Source organism: Balaenoptera musculus, chromosome 6 (assembly GCF_009873245.2).
Source record: "Balaenoptera musculus isolate JJ_BM4_2016_0621 chromosome 6, mBalMus1.pri.v3, whole genome shotgun sequence".
Classification (NCBI taxonomy): Eukaryota; Metazoa; Chordata; class Mammalia; order Artiodactyla; family Balaenopteridae; genus Balaenoptera; species Balaenoptera musculus.
This window is the reverse complement of record NC_045790.1, coordinates 84,241,519-84,263,011: the sequence shown is the minus strand read 5'-3', so window position 1 is coordinate 84,263,011 and position 21,493 is coordinate 84,241,519. Positions and strand designations below refer to the sequence as shown.

The 21,493-nt window shown below is 42.9% G+C and overlaps 1 protein-coding gene across 1 annotated transcript in view; it reads right to left on the bottom strand.

Annotated features, from left to right (window-relative positions):
- Nucleotides 1-21,493, bottom strand: part of NR4A3 (nuclear receptor subfamily 4 group A member 3) — a 36,816-nt gene that overhangs the window by 10,656 nt on the left and 4,667 nt on the right. The window contains exons 3-7 of the mRNA XM_036856569.1: nucleotides 19,113-20,077; nucleotides 15,354-15,483; nucleotides 14,719-14,891; nucleotides 4,842-5,041; nucleotides 2,434-2,612 (exon numbers count right to left, since the gene is read on the bottom strand). Coding sequence (XP_036712464.1) covers nucleotides 2,434-2,612; nucleotides 4,842-5,041; nucleotides 14,719-14,891; nucleotides 15,354-15,483; nucleotides 19,113-20,075 — 1,645 coding nt within the window. The 5' untranslated portion in view covers nucleotides 20,076-20,077. The remainder of the gene's footprint in view (nucleotides 1-2,433; nucleotides 2,613-4,841; nucleotides 5,042-14,718; nucleotides 14,892-15,353; nucleotides 15,484-19,112; nucleotides 20,078-21,493) is intronic.

Here is a 21,493-nt window from a genome sequence, read left to right as displayed (position 1 = left end):
ATTTCCCATCACTCTATTTTTTTACACATTTCCTTCCTGAAACGTATGACAGCCATATTTTCAATGGCTTTAGCACATTTTTATTTATGCCTAGAATTCTCACTCCTTCCATTTTAGCCTGGAGACATCCTATGCTTTTATCAAAGACCAGCTCACGTTACCTCTTTTTTTTTTCCTGGTTTGGAGATATTTACTTCTTTTTAAAAATTTTTTTTGGAGTATAGTTGATTTACAATGTTGTGTTAGTTTCAGGTGTACAGCAAAGCATATCGGTTATACATATACATATATCCATTCTTTTTTAGACTCTTTTATGTTACCTCTTTTGAGAAGACCACCCCCTACCATGGGTCTCTCAGCACTTTGTACCCACCTTCACATCCCCACCATAGCACTCAGCACCTTCTATCACATGGATTCTTTTGCATATTCTATCTCCTCTAGGGATGTGTGTTATCATCTCTGAAAACCCACTGACTTGCAGCAGAGTACCTAGATCAGGGGACACTTGTTGATTTACTAGACTCAAAACCCATTTCCACAGAGACATGGCAATGTGCTGGCTTTATTTATGGAAAGCAAAGGCTGGCTCTAGTTTTTGTGTCTGTTTTTCTAAATTAACTAAATTTCATACTTTCTAGTTTTGAAGGTTTAACTGTCCTAGGAAGAGGTGAATTGTTTTAAAATTGAACTGAAGAGCTTTAGTTGAAAGGTAGCCTTTGAGCCAATTTCATTTCAGTACTGCTGGAGTAATATGTCTGTGCCTTAAATGGGTTTATTTTCTTCGGGTGCTCCCTTACGTTGCCATTTGAAAGCCCCCTTAATCAAATCCATACTCTTGGAGACTGTGTTTCTTTTTGTTTTGTTAATGGCTCCCTTGGAAGTCTCTGGCAGCCCTTACAAAAGAAGGGAGTTTCTCATCTAGGATCAAAGACCAGGAGGATTCAGGTTCCACTTGGAATACTAAGGGAACATGCTAGTGTCCTATTCCTCCCATGGCACATGCTTTTACTCTTCTTGACCTTCATGTAAACCATTAAATGATGAACCAGCTTAGCCTCTTAAGGTACTCAGATACATCTCACTTTAGCTAACAGATGTCCCAAGAAGGTGCATATAGACAATGCATCAGAAAGAAGGGCCCATCTGTGCCACAGGATGCATCTGGTCCTCTGTGAAACTCATCACCTGCCTGAAAAACATGTTCTCCACGGCCAAGAGTGTTTCAAGAATCTGAAATTTAATCCTCAGTCCAACGGCCTAGCCTGTCCTTGGGTCTGACGAAAAGGATGGGAGGTGCACCCCTGGTCTGGCTAGCCTCTTCTGGAGCCTCCATCTACTGTCACTGTCTCACCAGGCCCCCGTTTGATCAAGAAGGATGAGATCGAACAGGAAACTCTGAAAGTGTAAAGGGGCAAAGGGGAGCTGGGGCCTGCGGCCTCCAGCAGCCACAGGGAGATGGTATCCCCTCTCTTACCCACTGTGCCTTTCTCTTTCTGTCTCATTCTGCCTTGGAATCCTTTATCTCCCAAAGGATAGAGAGGGAGTGACACGTAGGGGGAGAATGGCATAACAAAGAAGTTGACTATATTTTAGGCTTCTGCTTTTAATCCGTCAAAATCGTTGAGTTAAACCATTTTTGCTTTATATGAATATCCATTTTCCTCAGTCCTCTGCCAATCAAAGTTGCTAAATAAAGCTGTAAATAAATACAGGTGTGTTTTATGTGTGTGCAGTTCTTTGGTTTTACTTTGGGTTACTAGCCAAGGACTGGGGAAAAGGGAAGACTCGCCCCTCTGCCCCACAGGAACAGGCTGGTTAAGGTAATCTTCCTTCCAAACCCCCCGTAAAAATAACCCTGAAGCAGCGACTCCAACTGCCCACGGAGGTCCCGTGGAAACTTAGATTTTCATCTATTGGGTTTGTTGACAATAACCAAATAGACTGGGAATCCTCTTTCCTGGAAGTTCATGACAATAAGTTGCAGGTGTATGTCTCTTGTGGTTTTTTTAAAAAAATTAATTAATTTACTTTTGGCTGCATTGGGTCTTCATTGTTGTGCACGGGCTTTCTCTTGTTGCGGAGCACAGGCTCTAGGCGCCTGGGCTTCGGTAGCTGTGGCTCGTGGGCTCTACAGCGCAGGCTCAGTAGTTGCGGCACATGGACTTAGTTGCTCCGCGGCATGTGGGATCTTCCCGGACCAGGGCTTGAACCCGTGTTCCCTGTATTAGCAGGCGGATTCTTAACCACTGTGTCACCAGGGAAGTCCCTGTCTCTTGTTTTAAACTAGGGTAAACAGCAGATTTCAGCAAAGTGGCAATCAGTTTCCTAATTTCTTGTGTGTGTGACAGCCAAAGCCAGAATCTACCATAAGCCAGGAAAGGAGAGAGAGGGGGACACAGTCCCTTCAAGTCACGGCAGGGTGGTGCTTACCTGTGATCATGCTCAGTGCTGACAGGCAGGCTAAGGCTTGGATATCAAGGTTCAGGCTCTGCAAACTTAAGGAAAAGTCTTTAATGGAGTCGAGCCACTCCCCAAATCCACGAAGGCACTGAAGTCGATGCAGGACAAGTCCATTGCAGAACACAAACTTATCTTCAGCAGTGTTTGACCTACGAGAGAAAGTCGCGGTGGGTGAGGGACAGAGACACATTAAATAGGTCTGTTCAGTCTGTCCAGCGGGATAACATCATAACACACAGGCACCCGCACAGCCTTGGGGCAGCGTCCAAAACCCAGCGTGGTGCTGTGAAACCTGTCCAGACGTCCTCCATGAACAAGACTGTGCTCCTGGGATAAACAACCACCACCGGTTGTCTGCTGACTTCCCTGGTGAGCCTCAGCCCTGGGGATGCTCGGGGTGGGGCGTCTGCTCTCTTATTGCTACAAGCAGCTGCTGGCTCATCCTGGGACTCACGGATGGTGGAAGCGAAGCCCAGTGCCCAGTCTCTCTCTGCAGTGAACACGAGACTGTTCCCTTCAGTACTCCTTCCCACTTCGCTCCTTCGACTTCTCTTTCATTTTCTTAAATGTCAAAAAGTGATAAGGCCCGAGGCTAGACACTACAATTCCACTGTGCAGACTCTAAAAACACCAAGTTCCTGCAAGCGCCAGAAGTCAATGACAAACTGAACAGTGGTCTAAAATAAAAAGAGTCCTTATTTTGTATTACATTCTCTGCTTTAAACAGTGGGGCTGTAGAGGGTTATTTCTCAACCCATCCAGATAGTTTATATTATGTCCATAGTCATCCCATTCTTTTCTAATGAAAGGTGCCCTGGAACTTCTAGTTAGCACCACTTCGCTGTGGGGCCTTGGGCACTCCTTTAATCTTTCTGAGTTTCCTTTTCCTTGTCTATAAAACATGAATTATAATTGCTACCTCCAAAGAATGTTGTGGGAATTGAATGAAATAAAGGATTTGAAAGCCCATGCACAATGCCTGGTATACAAGAGGCCAATGAGTGTTAGGTGTTAACTAATTCTGAATTCTAGGTGGTCCTTACCTTAATCTTAAATTCCTTTAATTTTCAAATCTCTTGCCACATATTTCTCTCTCCTGGCCTTCTGCCTTAACAAGTTAATGTCACTTTAATTGTGCCTCTTGGATGAACAGCTTTATTCATTCATTCACTCAGAAAGTATTTCCTGAGCACAAAGCCTGTGCCCGTTCCTTAGCCAGACACTGGAGAACACCTGGTAAATAGGGCCTCTGTGGTGCCTGCTCTCATGGAGCTTATCACCTACTTAATCCTTTGCTGCCTGCCTAATAGATGGTAGTCACATTGCTGGCTCAGCGTGGCTCCTGCACACACAGGAGTGGCAGTAACTGTGCTAACTACTGGCAGTCTGGTAGTAACTCCACCTCAGCCTCTCCCACAGATCCCTCCACAGAGGGACGCACGGGACCGAATGCTTCAACCCCAGGGTTTAAAACCCAGACCTCAGAACACCGGCATCAGAATCGCTGGAGCATGACTTAAAAATGCAGATTTCTGGACTTCCTTCAAGGTAGATCCAAACCAAAACAGCTGGGAATGAGGCATGGGAATTTGCACTTTAAGTGAGAGTTTCTGGTAGTATGGTATGAAACTGGAGAGGGGGTGGTAGGGAAGACAAAGAGGGGAAAGGTGATGATTTTTCCTATAAAGTTGGTAAAATGTTGGTACCATCTCCTATAAATATATAACTAAAAGGAAGCAAGGAAGATGAAATTTAAAATGCTAATGTGGACTTTAAGAGAGAAGCTTAGATCCCAGGTTCCAGCTTTTAGAAAAATCATCTCCTCTTTGTGTTTGGTGTCACTGAGTGTCATAAGTTGAACCAAATCTTTTGATCCAGAAGCTATTCTCTTGGAGTAAACACTGGGGGTTGAGAAGCTGTGGGAACTCTTCAGTGCCCCATCTGGTGTATGAGAACAGCAACTTGTTAAATAGAACCTTGGGAGGTAAATGCAACGTTCAAAACAAACACTTGCTCCCAGGAAATACCTTATGTACCATGAGAATCTTCCTGGAATCACAGAATGTGAGCGACAAGGGGCTTTAGAGAACACCAAACCCAACATTTTCATTTTACAAAGAAGGAAACTAAATTTCTGGTGAGGCAAGTGACCTGCTCAGGGTCTTAGAGCAAGTCTGTATTAAAACTGAGACTAGAACCCAGGAGTCCTGGCTACCAGCCCAGGGCTCCACCCACTGCTCAGTTTTTTAATGCCTGGTCATATTTCATATGTCCATCTTGAGCAAACTTTTCACTGCTGACTTAGTTACAAGCACAGCAGGTTTCAAACTTCTTCAAAGGAAGGAGTGGACTGAGGAAGAAAAAATAAAAGTAATTACCTGATGGAAAGTCTGAGAACAAACAGCTCCAAAAAGGCTGATTCTATAAGTAATGTCTGATCTTCTTTGGGGAGATCAGTAAATCCGGGAATCTTTTCTGCCCAGCTTCTAGATACGTCAATGGAGGCTGTTAGAAGGTTGTAGAACTGTTGTACATGCTCGGCATCTGTGCCTGCAGCGGCCTGGTCAGTGGGACAGTACTAGAATGCAAACCACAGATAGCGGCGTTATCTCAATCCAACAGGGATAACAGCATCATTTGCAGCTTGGCTCTTCCAAGATTTTCAACACCTAAATCCTTACTTTTAGGTGCCACAGTTTATAAAACCTTTTTGCATTCACAGTCTCATCGGATTCTCACAATAGCCCTGTGACATAAATAGAGTGGATTCTGTTACCACTTAATAGTCAATGAAATTTGCTTAAGTCCCATTAAGTGCAGTGGTTTTCAATCCTGACTGCAATCATCTGGGGAGCTTTAAAAAGACACTCATGTCTGGATCATATCCACAGAGATTCTAATTTAACTGGTCTGGGATCGGGACTGGCCAGCAGGAATTTTAAAAGCTCCCCAGGTGATTCCAAAGGGCTGCTGTGCTGAGAACCGTTACCCCAGGGGGTTGTGTCTGCACCAGCCTCCAGGATCCACAGATTCCCTAAGGCACAGCTGTCTCCAAACAAGATGCTTAATTAACCCCTGGTTCTCAAACTGTGGCCCCGGTCCAGCAGCATCAGCAACACCTGGGAATGTGTTAGAAATGAAAATCTCCAGCTCTGCCCCAGACCTACAGAATCAGAAACTCTGAGGGTAGGCCCAAGAAACTGTTTTATCAAGATCTCCAGGTGAATTCTCATGCACAGTGAAGTTTGAGAATCACGGAATTGACCAATACGAGAAGATGGATGCTTGCTGCAAATGGATTCCTGAGAGATAAAACAAACAAGGAAGCAGTCGGGAAGGAGTGTGTCCTTGGCAGGGCCCAGGCAGCTGTGTGCCATCAGACTCAGGGCTCGCGGCTACTAAAATTAATGAAAATTAAATACAATTTAAAATCCAGTTCTTCAGTCACGCTAGCCATATTTCAAGTGCTCAATAGTCACATGTGTTTAGAACATTTCCATCACGGCAGAACATCCTATTGGACATCATTGATCTAGAGGGCCCCAGGAGAAGAAAGGTACAAACAGGGATAAAGTCTTGACACGGCTTTTAGATATGCTGGTAGAGCCTGGGTTTTGCTTGAATCACTGGAGGAAAATCTTTCCTGCGTCAGGCAGGAAGATTGATACAGCGAGATAATAATTAAGGGACAACCAACAACACAGAGACTTAGGAGATGTGCAAAAACATTCATGTAAATATGCACGTCATTGCCTTCATACGAACACAGCTGAGTGTGCTTTTGTGTCTCTCAAGTTGATCCTCAAAGGGCATGGATTTTAATCCTTACTTTACAGATGAGGAAACTGAGGCTCAAAGATGCTTGGAAAGGTTAATAGACTTTCCCAAGTTACATAACCAACAGTGGTACAGCCAAGACTTAAACATGGCTCTGTGATTTCCAGTCCTACACCTCCTGGCTGTTAATAGGTCTGATGTTACTAGCTGGTGGCCTGTAGGATAGTTTTAAAAAGTATTTTGCTTTGCTTTAATTGGAGTTCTCCATGTATGTATTCATTTGGTCCCATATTTTGTCAACACAGTGACTGGCACATAATTGACGCTCAATAAACAGTTGTTGAATATTGTTCCATGAAAGAACAGTCAGGGGAGTGCCTAGGTTTGCAACAGTACTCTAACCTGGCTGGAGGACAAACAGCCAATAAGCAGCCAAGTGCTCACTGTAGAACTACACAGGTCTGAGGAAATGAGGCACTTGTCTTAATTGGGTCTTTTTTTTCCCCTTTGTGTTTTCCCAAGAGGCATCATGAAATAACAAAAGAAACATCAGACAAGGAGCCAAGCCACTTTGATCCTAGATTTGTCTAGGCTCCTAATTTGTGAAATAATGTAGCTCTGCTGCTATAGTTATCTGGGGTAAATTACTTCACTTTTCTGAGCCTCAGTTTTCTCCTCTGTAAAATGGGGATAATATCTTCCTTAACATTTTGTTGTGATGATTAAATGTGATAATACATGCAGAGGACCTGATGCACAGAACGTGTTTAACACATGACGATAGTGATGATATTGATAACAGTTTTGATACTTGGAGTTATCACTGTCCCTCAGCTTCCATATTTATAAAATGGGGGAAAGGGTTGAACCGGAAGGTTTCTAATTTTCAGCCCTGACTTTTTCTAGGATCCCATAATATCAGGTCCAGTTCAAATCCCTGGCTCCTCTGTTCCCAATAATCCACCCAGGGCCTGGATTCTGTGAAGCCCTGGATGTTCTGTGTTGTAATGGACCACGGAAGCAAAGGCCAGGAGAAGGAAGCAGTCATCCTTCCCACAGATATTCAAGGATGACAGCATGATACTGGTGTCATAGACACTCCCCACTACTTCCTTCCAGCACACATACTATTAACTGGAGGAGAGTGGAAAAAAAAAAGATTTTATTTTTAAACTTTCTCTTCTTATATGAATCTAATTCCATATGCTCTCCAGGGGCAGGATGAAATTCAGGGCAGCACCACCTTTAGAAAGTTGACAGCACTACATGTGAAACTCCCAGGTAATTCAGAGTTGAGGAAAGAATGTTGGATCAGGCAGTAGGTCATGGGGACCTCCTCCAGGCTCTGGCACTGACTTGCTGTGCAGCCCTAGACAAGGCACTTAACTTCTCTGGGTTTATTTCTGCCTCTGAAGTTGGAAGTGACTAGACTAGCTGATTCCTTCTGGCTCTTGCATTCAGCTATCTTTCTGTTACTGATTTCTAGTTTAATTCCTTTGTGGGATTGACGGCAGACACTGTATGATTTCTATTCTTTTAAATGTGTTAAGGTGTGCTTTATGGCCCAGACCATCATCTATCCTGGTGAATGTTCCATGTGATGGCTCTTGCATTTGATGATTCTAAATGTTGCTAATCACACCAGGTATGACGGTATTGCCTAGAATTTGATACTGATTCAGCATTATTGTTTTAAAATAGTGTGTTAAATGGAGAAAAAAAGACTAAAGAATGTCAGGGAATGGGACCTAACAGCTCTCTCCTGCACTGAAGTCCCTGAAACCATGGCTCACAACTCAATAATCTCCCTGCTTCCAATATTTGCTCAGAATCCTCCGGAGCACTTAGCTTTCCCCCAGGGTCCTCTGCAGGCCTCCACCCCTGCTGGGCTCACATTTCATGCATCCTGCACACAGGGAAATGCAGTTGCTGCCTGTGTGTGCGGTTTTCTCTGATAGAGTCCAGCAGGGAGAAAAGCCAGCGGGCCCCGTGTGCCAGACTCCAGCCAGACCCTCTGAGCTTCACCTGCAGTGATTCTGGTTCACGTTTCAGAATTCTGGAGCCAAACTGGATTCAGCCTGAGCCACCAGTAACTTGGGGGTGACTGGAGGGTCAGCATCAAGTGCTGGGGGGAAAAGACAAATCAAGTATCCCCTCTACTGAACATAAGATTTAAAGAAATGGAACAAAACGTTTTAGAGTCTTTCTCTGCCCGGACTAGCAGTTTATAAACACCTCGCTAAGGAATACTGGATGTAGAGTTGGAAGAACCAGACCCCCATCTCTGCTTCTGTGCTCCCCTACATCCCTCTGTCTCTGGGATAAGCAGCTTCGGGGTTCACCAAAGAAAAATCTAGAAATACTTGTTTATTGACTATTCTAATCAGACATAGGCCAAATAGAGAAAGACTTTAAAAATGAATCTTTTTTTTCCTATTTATGCTTTTTATTCCAGCCTATACGGGTAATCAATAATCAGGTTTTACCACTAGTCAAAGACACAATATTGCATTTACTGATAGCTAACGTCTAATGCAGATTTCTCCGAAGCACTTAGGTTGAGAATCTAGAGCTGCAAAAAACAGTGAATACTATTTAAACTAAATTGAGTTGACACATTTCAAATGGCAATACCATGGCTATACAGGTCAGATTTCAGCCACAACCTAGGCCTAAAATAAGTTATTTGGGAATTACGTGAGACCCTTGGTGAACACCAGCCCTAAAATTTAGCAATGTGATGCTTTCATAGCAGAGTGGAATCTGCTATTTACTCTACCTCAGTGTCAGTCCTGGCTAAATATGTAAAATGTCCTAAGAACACTTTGTTTCCACTTAGAATGTTACTTTTCCCTGGGTCCTTATATTTCTTTATATTTTAGATGTTATCGTTCTATGAGCCAAACTATGTATACATATTCTTAGGTTCTTACACTTTAAAAAGTGACACTTTAAAAACTGGTAATGAATATATTTTATCCCAAATTTCTTCTTTTCTCATCTAATTGCCTCCCCTCTCTAAAAAACCAAACCAAAACCAAAAAACCCTCCTCTCTTCCCGTCAATGGCATCACTGCAGTTACATATTTGTTTACTTTCTGTCTCCTTCACTTGCCTGTAAGCTCCATGAGGGCAGGAGCTGCATCTTGTTCTAACGGGTCCACTGCTCTGGAAGAATTGTTAAATGAATCAATTACTTTCTGTTAAACTTATCTCTATTGCTTATTCCTTTTCAACCCCAAGAAAGTTGGGAAATAGGAGATACGAGGTAAAATTGAATTGTTCTTATTAAACCATATCGATCGTTCTCAAGGCTTAGTGTGCCAAAGAATCATCCAAGGTCCTCTTTAGAATACAGATTCCTGCCTGCCTTCCCCCGTCCCCCAATTCTGAGTCAGTAGGCCTGCGTGTGGCCCCGAGAATCTGCATTTTAAGCAAACACCCTGACTCCTTCTGATACATGCGGTCTGGGCACCACACTTTGGGAAATGCAGACCTGTACCCATAGGGGAATCAGAGGGTCAGGGAAGGAGAAGGCTGGAAGGGATCATGGCAGTGCATTTAGTCCAATCTCCTCGGCCTTCAGATGAGAAAACTGAGGCCTACGGCAGGGCAGAACTTGCCTGAAATCATCTAGTGAGTTGGTGGCAATTTGAGAGGGTCTTCTGAGTAGCTTCATGAAAGCACCCTCTTTGCAGAATCTTCATGATGTTTACTTTGTAGGTTTAACACGTGTCAACCATTTCTTAGGCTATCTTGTTAACATATTTAAATGCCACTTGCTGGTGCCTGGTTTTATCTGGGCAGTATCTCTTGTATTTGGAGTCTGTTACTATACTAAGTGACACCCATTACCAGAAAACATCCTAGTTTGCTGGAAAATACTTGAAATGACCAACTAATGAGGATGTGAAGTGCATTTTCTCATTAGTAATTATGCAGGCTCTGAAGACAAGCCCAGTATCTATATATACTTGTAATGCTAAATTAAAAGCAACTGTGGGGTACAGAATAGCAACATTTTGAGGAGAAACAAATCAAATGTGACATGTTTTGACTGCACTGATATACAATGATCTGAGCTCACTTTTGAAGGAGAGAAGTTTGGCCCAAAGGAGAAGAAAAGTTCCCAGAGCCAGGAACGCTTCACAGAGCGAAGAGCTCTCTTTCTGGCCTTGAAAACCCCCTTCCCTCTGTGACTTGGAACAACTCCTCCACCTCCCTTTCCCACAAACGAGGAAAATGCTCACTTACTACCTTAAAGCCACATAGGCAGGTACAAGATTAGAACATACCTGCCCGGCAAACATTTTCTCATTTCTCTGATTCACTGGGGGAAGGTAGCATCTTTAATAAATTGTTTTGGTCAAGCCAACTGTCTGACTCAAAACTGACAGGGCATATTCTTATTTAAAATGTAAAATTATATATACCACTATGATATAGATTAGGCAGGAATAAATGAAGAAGAGACTTTCATTTTTCACTTTATTCACTTCTAAATGGTCTGCCTTTTATAAATTATTCTTATTGTAATTTTTAAAATCTAATAAAGCTTCTATTAAAAAAAAAACTAGTATATTGCCATTAAACAGAAGTGGCAGTATGGTGAAAGAGAAACATATTACTTTGAGTGATGAGATTTGGGTCTAACCCTAGCTCTGCCACTGACCTTAGGCAAGCCACTTAGCCTTTTTAAGCCTTTATTTAGTCTTCTGAAATATGGGTTTTGGATTAGATGACCTCAAGATCACCTCCAGTTCTATGAATTAATAAATAAAAAACTTTAAGGAGAAGGTAATATGAAAATTGAATTTCAATGAATGACATTAAAAAAATGACTGAAACCATAAATGGTACCACATAAACTGGGTTTAAGTGAAATTATGTAAGAATGTATGTGATGGTGCCTGGCTCAAAGTAGGCATTCAATAAATTCATTTTGCTTCATTCATTTTATGCTAATTTTTTTTTTTAAAAGAGAATGAAGCAAATTCAATCTCGTGAAGTAACAAGTTGTTTAACAACACATATTCTTATATGTATATGTATATATATTCACTTGCATTTAGGGACAGTAAGGTAAACCCTAGAATCATAAAATCTTAGCGTTGGAAGGAAATTAGTATCAGCCAAAATAACCTCTCTCCTGTGAGGAACCCTGTTATGTGTTGTCCTTACATAAGGACAACTTGTGTTGATGAACTCACGCTTCCACAGCAGCTCTTATAGCCAGGAAAGTTCTTCCTTGCCCTCAGAGTGAGCTGGAAGGACCCCCTCCTTCACCCTCTAGTTCTGCCCTTGGGAGCAACAGTCCTCTTGGCGACAGGGCCAAAGTGTGACCTAATCCTGCCAAATCTTCTCCCTTTCTGTCTACGTATTTCCATTTCCTTCAACCATCCCTTTCGAGTTTCCAGAAACAGTGTATCCACATACATACACTGGATCCTCTTAAATCCCAGCTTGGAACTGAACTCCATCCTTGAAGTGTGTACTGACAGGACAGAGTCCGTGGGACACCATCAACTTGGTTCTAGCCCCATGCTTCTACTACTGAGGCCTAAGCTAATTTAGCATCCCTCCCTTCCACTGCACACTTTGTTGGTTCTTACTGAATGTGTATGGAATAAACTCCTGAGATCTTCTTAACATGAACCACTCACAGGCCAAGGCTCTCCCATTTTAAAAAATTCTAAATGCTGAGCTTCACACTTATTTTTGTGACCTTTCTTCACGATGGTTTTAGCCCATCCTGTTCCAGCTTGTCGAAATCACTCTGAATGTTGACACTGACATCCATCATATTAGCGATCCCTCCCAGCTTTCTGTCATCTGCAAATGTGATCAGCATGCCTTCTCTGCCTTCATCCAAGTTTTTGATGAAAACTCACTGTATTTTATTAGAAGAGACTTTTAATTTAATTGATTTGGGTCCAATTTTTGATAATTTTGTAAAGCTATCTAAAAGCAGGAGAATCCAAGCTATGAGGTTCAACCCAATTCCAAAACAATGCAATTAAAATAAATACGCTTTACAAAATTGAGCCAGGCCCCAAAGGTAGTATCAGTGTGACCCAGACTCTGGCATGGTCAATCTGTTATTTTGGGCAAAACTAACAATTAAATTGGATAAATGTTTGTTGATGAGGATGATGACTCTAGTCTAACACCCTGAATGGTGCAGAAGCAAGCAAACACAGTGGATTGTTTTTCAGTGCGAGGCAGTTCCCAGCTGGGACAACTCAAAGTACGGGGTAGGGTTTGCCTCTGAATAACTAATTAGGCCATGTAGACCAATAATTGGATAATTTGGGCCCCCCCCAACCCACCAAATCACTTTGTGGACTAAACCTCTGGACTGGCCATCAATAGTGATTTCAAATGCCCCAGAACAATGTCAGATTGTGTGCTGTAGCCTCAGTGAAGGCAGTGCCAAGAAGCTTCATTAATTCAGATGAATTGCATAAGGGAAGGCCAGAGTTGGCTCATGGAAAAGTTTTTATTCCCAAATGCTTTTCTATCACCCACTCTCACTGAAACCAGAGATGCAACGAATTATGGTTTTAAGAGCACAGACTTTGGGGGCCAAATTGGGCCCACTTGGCTTCTAATTCTATCTCTGATACCTATTACTATGTGACCTTGGGCAAGTCAGTCCTTTAGCCTTTCTCAGTTTTAATCTCATCTATGAGAGATCATAACACTTACCTTAGTGGTTTTGCTACATAGCACCTGACATGTGTAGTGTTTATACTCATTAGAACGTTCAACAAAGGATAGAATAAGAAGTTTTGGTCAAGGAGGTAACATACAGGGCACTGTGCTAAAGCTTTGACAAGTATCATCTTATTTAAACTTCCCAGAAACAACCCTGGGAAGTAGATATTATTACTATTACTCCATAACACAGATGAGGAAACTGACACATTAAAAGATTTAATCAGTTGCTCAAGATCACCCAGCTAGTACATGATGGTGTTGGGATTTTAATCAAGGCCTGCATGGTTCCAAAACCTAAGCCCTTAATCACTGCATTATTCTGTTAGACTATTATTTGAGACTTGACTTCAGTCAAGAGATGCTACTTGTAATCAGAGTAAGAGTCCTCAACCTTTGATTCTAAGGGTCTACCATGCTTCTCATATGAAGTCTTGTGCTCAAGTGTGGAGAGGAGGCTTCACAACCTACAGTGAGGGAGGGGATGAAGGAAGGAAGATCACAGCAGATACACAAATCACCCCTTCACTTTTGTCAACATTGCAGCCTAAAAGGAGGGCATATGGCAGACACTCTCACACTCTTGGCCAGCCCTTCAACCAGAAGTTTGAAATACTGATTGGACCTGGAGAGGGCAATCTGGTAGCTGCTGCCAAGCCAAATCAACCAACTGGGGATCCCTGGACTGGTATCTCTCTCATCTGTGCGTAAACTGTGTTTCTAAGTTTTCTTGTCTTACGGTGGGATTAACCATTCGTACAGTTCATGTTTCTTTCAATGGTTAGATGAGACAAAGTACCACAATGCCTAGCATGTAGAAATTGCTCAATGATTGAGATCTTTTTCCTTTCTTTTCTTCTTTGGTGAGACCCTGTCTTACTAGAAGTCTGCTTTTCTAAGTCTCTTTTAAAACTGCCTTCCAGTAATGTTTATACCTTTGCTCAGAAAATCCTTTCTCATCATTCTTCTTTGTGTTATCCAAATTTCTGGGAATTTGCAGGGCTCAAACTGATGATATTTTACTATATCCCATATGAAATAAAAGTGTTAATATATTTTGGTTGGCTTAAATAACAACACTGGTAATCATTTACAGTTTTCAAATGTTTTCTCAACCGTCATTCCTGTGTGACTGATGTTCAAAACACCCCTCTGAGGTTAACTATTGTAATCATCTCCACTGTAAGGATGAGAAAGCCAACAGCAAGAGCCAGGTGACCCAGGCAGGAAGCAGCAGAGGTAGCATTCCATCCCAGTCCTCCTGACACCTCCTGATGTCAAGGCCAGAGTTTGCTCCTCTCCATCAATGGTTTAATCCCTCAGTATAAGCAGTAGGTCAGTCAATGCCGGTGCAATTGGGTAAACTGTTTAAGGATAACTTGAAGCTTACCCAGATGGTTTGGTCACAATATGGAAAAAAAAAAAGTAGTCACTTTGTCTAAAGCATGAAAGAAATGTACAAATTGTAATTCACCTGTGCAGATTTTCATTGGCACAACCATCAGGAATCCTGCAACAATGGGTATGACAGGTGCAGCACGGTCAGGGTCATTTGTTAAGGCATTTAGAGATTCAATAAGGCAAAAATTATTTGGTGCAATGGATGCACTGGAATTGCTAAGTGAAGTGAAAAGTAGAGAAAAGGTATGAAAACGGTTGAGCACAGTGCCAGGCACGAAGCCATTCAATCCACTCTTATTACTATTATCATGAATAGAGACCCTGATCATTCATTCAAGAGCAAGACATCATAAAACTTACTCTGGAATAATCGAGATCTCTGGGCGTTGAGTCTGTTAAAGCTCGGACGAGGGCATTCATCATACAGATTGGAGGAGAAGGTGGAGAGGGCTGAGAGGCTTCCTGCTGTAATGGGCTCTTTGGTTTGGAAGGCAGCCGACCTCTCCTCCCTTTCAGACTATCTGTACGGACGACTGATACCGAGAGAAACAAAGAAAAAATGTCTTCAAAGATATCCATGAACAGCCATAAATCACAAAAAGGAATCAAAACACTTTACAGTTGAGCAAATCATTAATGAGACCAACCATTTAAAAGGGGCAATAAGTTTGGAGTAATATCCACACAACGATTTAATGAGAGTTGAAACAAGCAGCATAAAAGCCACCCCATACTTACATTTGGTAATGAATTAGCCCTAAAAGTCTCCTTCTCAAATAGAACAAAGATGTATGTACACAAGCTCTCTATTGATTTTGAGAAATTAGAATAAGTAGACCTCAGCTATTTTTGAATGTAAATATACACCATAAAAATAAAATGTTGAAAAGAAAGGGAAACTAGGAAACTTCACCATTCTAATGTAAATATTAACTTTTTCAGTGATATCTGAGAATATTTATAAGCAAGCTGGACAAAAAGCATTATATCCATACCTTCTTTAACCATTCCGACACCGAGACACTTCTGAAATCGACAGTACTGACATCGGTTTCGACGTCTCTTGTCTACAGGGCAGTTTTTATTTGCCAGGCAAACATATTTTGCATTTTTCTGCACTGTCCTCTGAGGAAATACAATACAGAGATAGTCAACTAATAGTTTCTGGAAAGAGGTAGGACCTGACAAGATGTATTTTAATTACAATGTGAAAAGCGACAGTGCAATTCGTATAATTAGATAAATTTAATTTCCTAACACGCTAGCCTGCAGGAAAAACAATTTTATTAGTGTTAGCTGCTGACAATGAAAATCATCTCGGATTGTTCTGAAGCAAGTCTCAGGAGACACCCAAGTCTGAATGATAAAATCATATCTGAAATTACCAGGTCAACATATCATACCTTGGAGGATTAGATTCACTTTTAATATCCCTTTGGGAACAATTTTCTACTTGTTCCACTCCCCTGATTATTGCTGACCTTATTAAAATAAAATCAAAATTATCTGGGATGTACTTTGCTGGATATCACTATTGTAAGTCAAATATCACAGAAACTGGCTTTGTTCCCCAATAGAGATGAAATCATAAAAAGCAAAAACGAGGACTTGTCTAGTTATAACATATAGGAAATAATGTTTTAACGCAAAAAAAATCACTTAATCAGCTTGTGTAGTGTATTTTATTTTTAAAAGAATGGTAAACTGTCCATTTCTCATTTTTGAAAGCAAAATCGTAAAACGGGATACTAAAAACCGCTATCACATCCAAGAAAGAAAAAAAAAAAAAAACCAACCAAACAAAAAGAATGAGATAAAAGAAGGAATATGAGAGCCATATATTTTCAATGAAAATTCCCATTAATTGGTTATTTCATAAATGAATATTGACACAGACATCAAAACAGCCATACTGTAAAAGATGTATCATAAAACTTGGGCCTGGGTATAAAATAATGTTGTATTCTTCAGAATCATGTATAATTTAAAAATGAAACATGAAGAAATAATAAAGGATATTTTATGCTCCAAATATAAGAGAATGCTTGATTTTTTTAAAAAAATTAAAAACATTTGTGCAAATGGATGTGTATTTACCACTCATTCAGAAATTACCTGAATATATTCAACTCCAAATAGAGCAGAAAGTTGGAATTTATTTGGTAAGCCTGGGCTGCATAAAAAAAAAGAAATCCAGGTAATTTGGGATTGGTGATCTATTTTGTGTCTAAAATTCTAAATAGATATACTTTCTTTTTTAATTTTCAGCAATTCTCAACCCCCTTGTATCAGTTTTCACTCTATCACCTTTTTTTTTTATCACCTTTTAATTTCATTTTAAGAGATCATTTCTAAACTGCTTATATAAAATTTAAAGCCAGATACATTTTCCCTGCTTTAGCAGGTGATTTTAGTTTAAAATGCAAAATTTCCAAAACACAAACATACTTCTGAGGTTTCCACCATTTAAATTCGCAGCAGTTTGTAAGGGTAGGAAACTTGTGTTTCCTAAATGAAGCTCTCTTTCATTGAACATGAAGTAATTTAAAAAACTCTACTTCTTGCCATCGTCCTCAAGGATATCCCAGTTTCAGTGCTGGTGGCATTTTGCTTCAGGTATACGTTTTCCCAATAACCTCAAACCTTCCCCACATTTGTGTATGCCTGCACAATAGTTTAAGGACAGGGAGAGATCGTTATGGTTCAATCACTGAATTCCCATCATTAACTGCACTTCATGTCACATTTTTAAAGAATTCAATTTAATGGTAGAAAGCCACTGGGTAAAACCTGCTCCTGTTCCCTTAATTAACGGATCTGTGGGGTGGTTCTCCCTTATCCTACCCCTACCCTTTCAAGTATAGATTTGTTTTCAAGACATTGCTACAGAAAAAGGATGCTGTTGGGGAACACTTAATTGACATTTCTAGACGAGGAATGTATCACCACTCCTGTATTTTGGTCAATTCAGGGGTGATTATATTTGTGGATTACTTGTACTTCTCTTGTTTTTCTTTCTTTTCCCCCTTTCAGCTGCCCATTTCACTGCCTTTCAGCATTTCCGCTGAAATGCTGTAAAAAGCAAATCTGCTAAAGGAATGCAGTTACTTGAAAGTAAAGCTTGTGTAGTTAAGACAGAAAAAAACGGCTAAACCGACGGTTCTACATTTAAAACATCATAATCCTGCATACCTCCTGTATGGCATTTAACATACTGCAAAATCTTTCCACAAGCATTTTCTCATTTATCTGCAGAAGTTAATCACATGATTCCTAGCTCCAGATCAAAAATAACTGTTGCCTGTTGGTATGTATACCAATGCACACATGTGCATTTTTTTATAAATGTCTGTATTTTCATTTATAATGAACTATTCTTTTATGGCCCTTTAAAGCTTATAAAGTGCTTTCATAAATGTTTTCTCTCATTTAATACTCACAGCCTTTCTCTGAAATTTATTCACCTGATAGGGAAACTGAGGCCTGGAAGGAAGTGTCATGCCCAACATCATAAAATTGGTAGGTGACAGATCAAGGACTCCTATTTGAGTGTTCTGACTCCAATTCCAGCATGCTCCCAGATACATCCTATTGGCCTCCCAAATCCTTATTATCCAATCAGCATCCAGCTTCTCCTCTCCCTCCACCCTGCCCAACACTGAAGGCTAGGAAGTGATTATTGAGCATTCGGGGTTTGCAAATGCCTGACATAAGAGCCAGGGGAGTGAGGAGTGGGGAGGGTGGCACAGAATTAAGTGTCTGAAGAATTCTGGGAGTCAGTAGCAAAAGTAGAGCTGCAAGAGAACAAGGCCTGTTCCCCCTGAGTGGTGAGAAGAGCACTGAACTCAAGAGTCAGGAGAAACCAGCTGGAACTGTCCCCATGTGCAACTAAATCACCTCTCTAGACTTCAGTATCCTCCTGGGCAAAATAAGGGGGAGGCTGAAGACCCTCCCACTATAAAATTCTCCTTTGGGTCTCTGAGATAATGAAGAGTGTCCCCACTCTGTGTGGTACACTCAGAAGTGGAGTGGAATGATGAGACCCCAGCTGCTATGTTCTACAGAGCAAGCTGCCCCAAACTGCATCCACCAGCTGCCCCTGTCTATTCTGCAGCTGCAGAGCTGTGAAGAGGGCAGGCACGTTGAGGTCATGCAAACATGAGTTTGCATCCTGCCTCCATCTCACTCTCTGAGTGTGTGTCCAGGGGCAATTAACCTCCCTGAGCCTCCATTTCCTCATCTATGAAACAAGGATAATTAAACATTCAAGACGCAATTAGTAAAAATAGCTAGTGGGTGACCAAAATTCAATGTCAGTTCTGTTTGAGTCTAGAGTCCTAGCTCTTACTAGGAGGATTAAATGAGATACAAATACCCAGGGCCTGGCACACAGACTCTGTTCCCTCAGATATCTTGGATGGACAGAATAGGAACACAGTGAGGTGTTTGCATTTTGAGGTCACAGATCCCTTTGCGAATCTGCTGAAAGCTCTCTCCATAAAAATGAGCAGGAAGTAACGCCAAGTCAGGAAGTTCACAGCCCCCTCAAGCCCGTCTGGGCCTCCTGTAATGGACGTCAAGTTAAAAAACCCTGAGAAAGTGGGTGTGAGGGTGCTAGGAAAGGCTACTGAAATGCACAGTATAACCATTACACCTCTCAAACCGGGAAGGGCCCGCTTAGACGCTCACTCGAGCGGGTGTCTGAGGAAGCTGGCTGCGGAAGGGAGAGGGAGGCGGAAGAGGCGAGCGCTCACCTTGAAGAAGCCCTTGCAGCCCTCGCAGGTGCGCACACCGTAGTGCTGGCAGGCGGCGTTGTCCCCGCACACGGCGCACGTGCCCTCGCCCGACGCCGAGCTCCTGTTGGGCGGTGACGGCAGGCTGGGGCTCTCGCCCAGCAGGTTGGATGCGGTGGGGGAGGCCGTGAGGCCGAGTGGCGGGAAGGCCAGCGCGGCCGCCCTCTTGGCCAGCGGCAGCCCATACGGGTGGCCCTCGAGCGCGGCTGCCTGGCTGCCTGCGGCTGCGGCGGCGGCGGCGGCGGCTCCCAGCGGCAGGCTCAGCGCGGCGGCGGCCGTCGGGTCGTAGCCGAGGTGGTGGCCGCCTGCGGGGCTGGGCGCGGGCGGGTGCGGCGGCGAGGGCTTGAAGGGGAAGAGCGGGAAGCGCGCGCCTGCCACCGTGGGCACCGCCTTCATCGGCTGGTCGAGCAACGGGCCGGGTGCGATGCAGCCCTGTGCCGAGGACAGCGTGTCGTCCCACATCGCCCCCGCCTGCTGGGGGAAGCCCGGCGTGGTGGGGGTGGACGGCGGGGACTGCTTAAAGTACATGGAGGTGCTGGGCAGCACCTCGTCCTCTGGGCCGGAGGGGGGCGGAATGGATGGCTGCTGCTGGTGATGGTGGTGGTGGTGGTGGTCATGGTGGTGATGGTGGTAGCCGTGCGCGCGGCCCTCCTCCATCTTGATCAAAGGTCGGGTCCCCGACGGCTGCATTTGGTACAGGCAGGAGGGCTTGAGTTCGTAGTTGCTCGAGTAGCCCTCCATGAAGGTACTGAAGCTGGGCAGGGACGTGGTAGCCGTGGCCGTGATCTCGGTGCTGCCGAGGTCCATGGTCAGCTTGGAGTAGTCAGGATTCATGATCTCCGTGGTGTATTCCGAGCCATATGTCTGTGCTGCATAACTGGAACCTGGCGGTGAAGGGCTATACTGGGCTTGCACGCAGGGCATACCTGCAAGGGAGAGGAAAAAGGTCTCTCAGAAGCAAGTCGGCACTCTTCCTAGCTAATAGGTAGCAATGGACTTGTCACTCTCTAATATGGGAAATAGAGAGGAAGTGACATTCTTTCCACCTTCTAGTAGCATAGACTTAGAATCCTTCCTTCCCTCCTTCCTTCCTCCCTCCCTTCCTTCCTTCTTTCCTTCCTTCCTCCCTTCCTTCCTTCTTCCCCTGGGAAGAAAGTTGAATCCCTGACAAACTGCCAAAGGGGCCACAGGTTGCCAAAACCCAGCCTCCTGAGGACTTCTGTGCCCACCTTCCCTCCCTTGCCCTGTCCTCCACTGTATCTGTGAATTTTGATGTCTTCCCTCATAAGCCCAGTCGTGTTTTTAAAAGTGGTTTTGAGCCCTAGAGATTAAATGAAGTGACCTCAGCCACAAATTGGGAGGACAAGAAGAAATCCAGTGAAGGCCGTGTTGGTTTCTTTTGGGTGAAAGAGACCACTGGTCCCCCAAGTCACACGCTTTGATTTGTAAACCTATGAGTTAGTAAAAGAAAAAAAAAAAAAAAAGGTGTCCTACATGGGACTTACTGGCCCAGTGACATTCTAACATTTTATGAGTGCCAACTGAGGCTACCCACACACATTGTGGTTGCTTTCTCCCACCCTCTCCCTACTCCTCCAAGCAGGGCTAGCAGCCTGCTCAAACTGGACCCCTGTTGATGATTTCAGCCAGCTAGGTGGTGAGGTAGGAACGTAGGTCCAGGAAATGGACTCGGGGGAGTTTGTACCATCTGCAAAGAAAAAGATCAGCAGCTGCAACAAAACACCCACCAAACCTGCTCTCTGCCATATATGCTATATATGTGTGTGTGTGTGTGTGTGTGTGTGTATTTCTCCCCCATTCTAAGAAATAAAATATATCAGTGGCTGCTTTATAACAATAGTTTACAGTCGTCATAATAGGTTAGTTATCTACATATTTTCTTATGACAGAAGAATTAGCACCCCTAGAAAAGAAAGCAGTTTCTTAATAGGTTTAGTTTCTTTCAGCCCCCAAAGCAATGATATCTGGAGTGCTTACTATTGTTCAGAGAGGTTGAACTGGATGAGAAAGCCCTGAGAAATATTGGATCTAGTGGATAATTTATCTAATTATTTCCCTTTCTTTATGGCTAAATATAAATAGTAAACTGGGCAGTTTCTGGTGGTTGGTTTTTCTGAGCCAAAGGAAAACCACGTGCTTAACGTGTCTTTGGAGTCTATGGGGTAAAAGTTGTGACTAACAGAAAAGTGAATACTTCACATTTCCTTTGACATCTTTCTCTTACCCACATTTCCAAATCTGATTGAGTCATACATGTATGGGATGAAATCTTGACTTGTAAAAAGGTGTTGAGGGCCTGGTGGAAGAAGCAGTGATGAGGA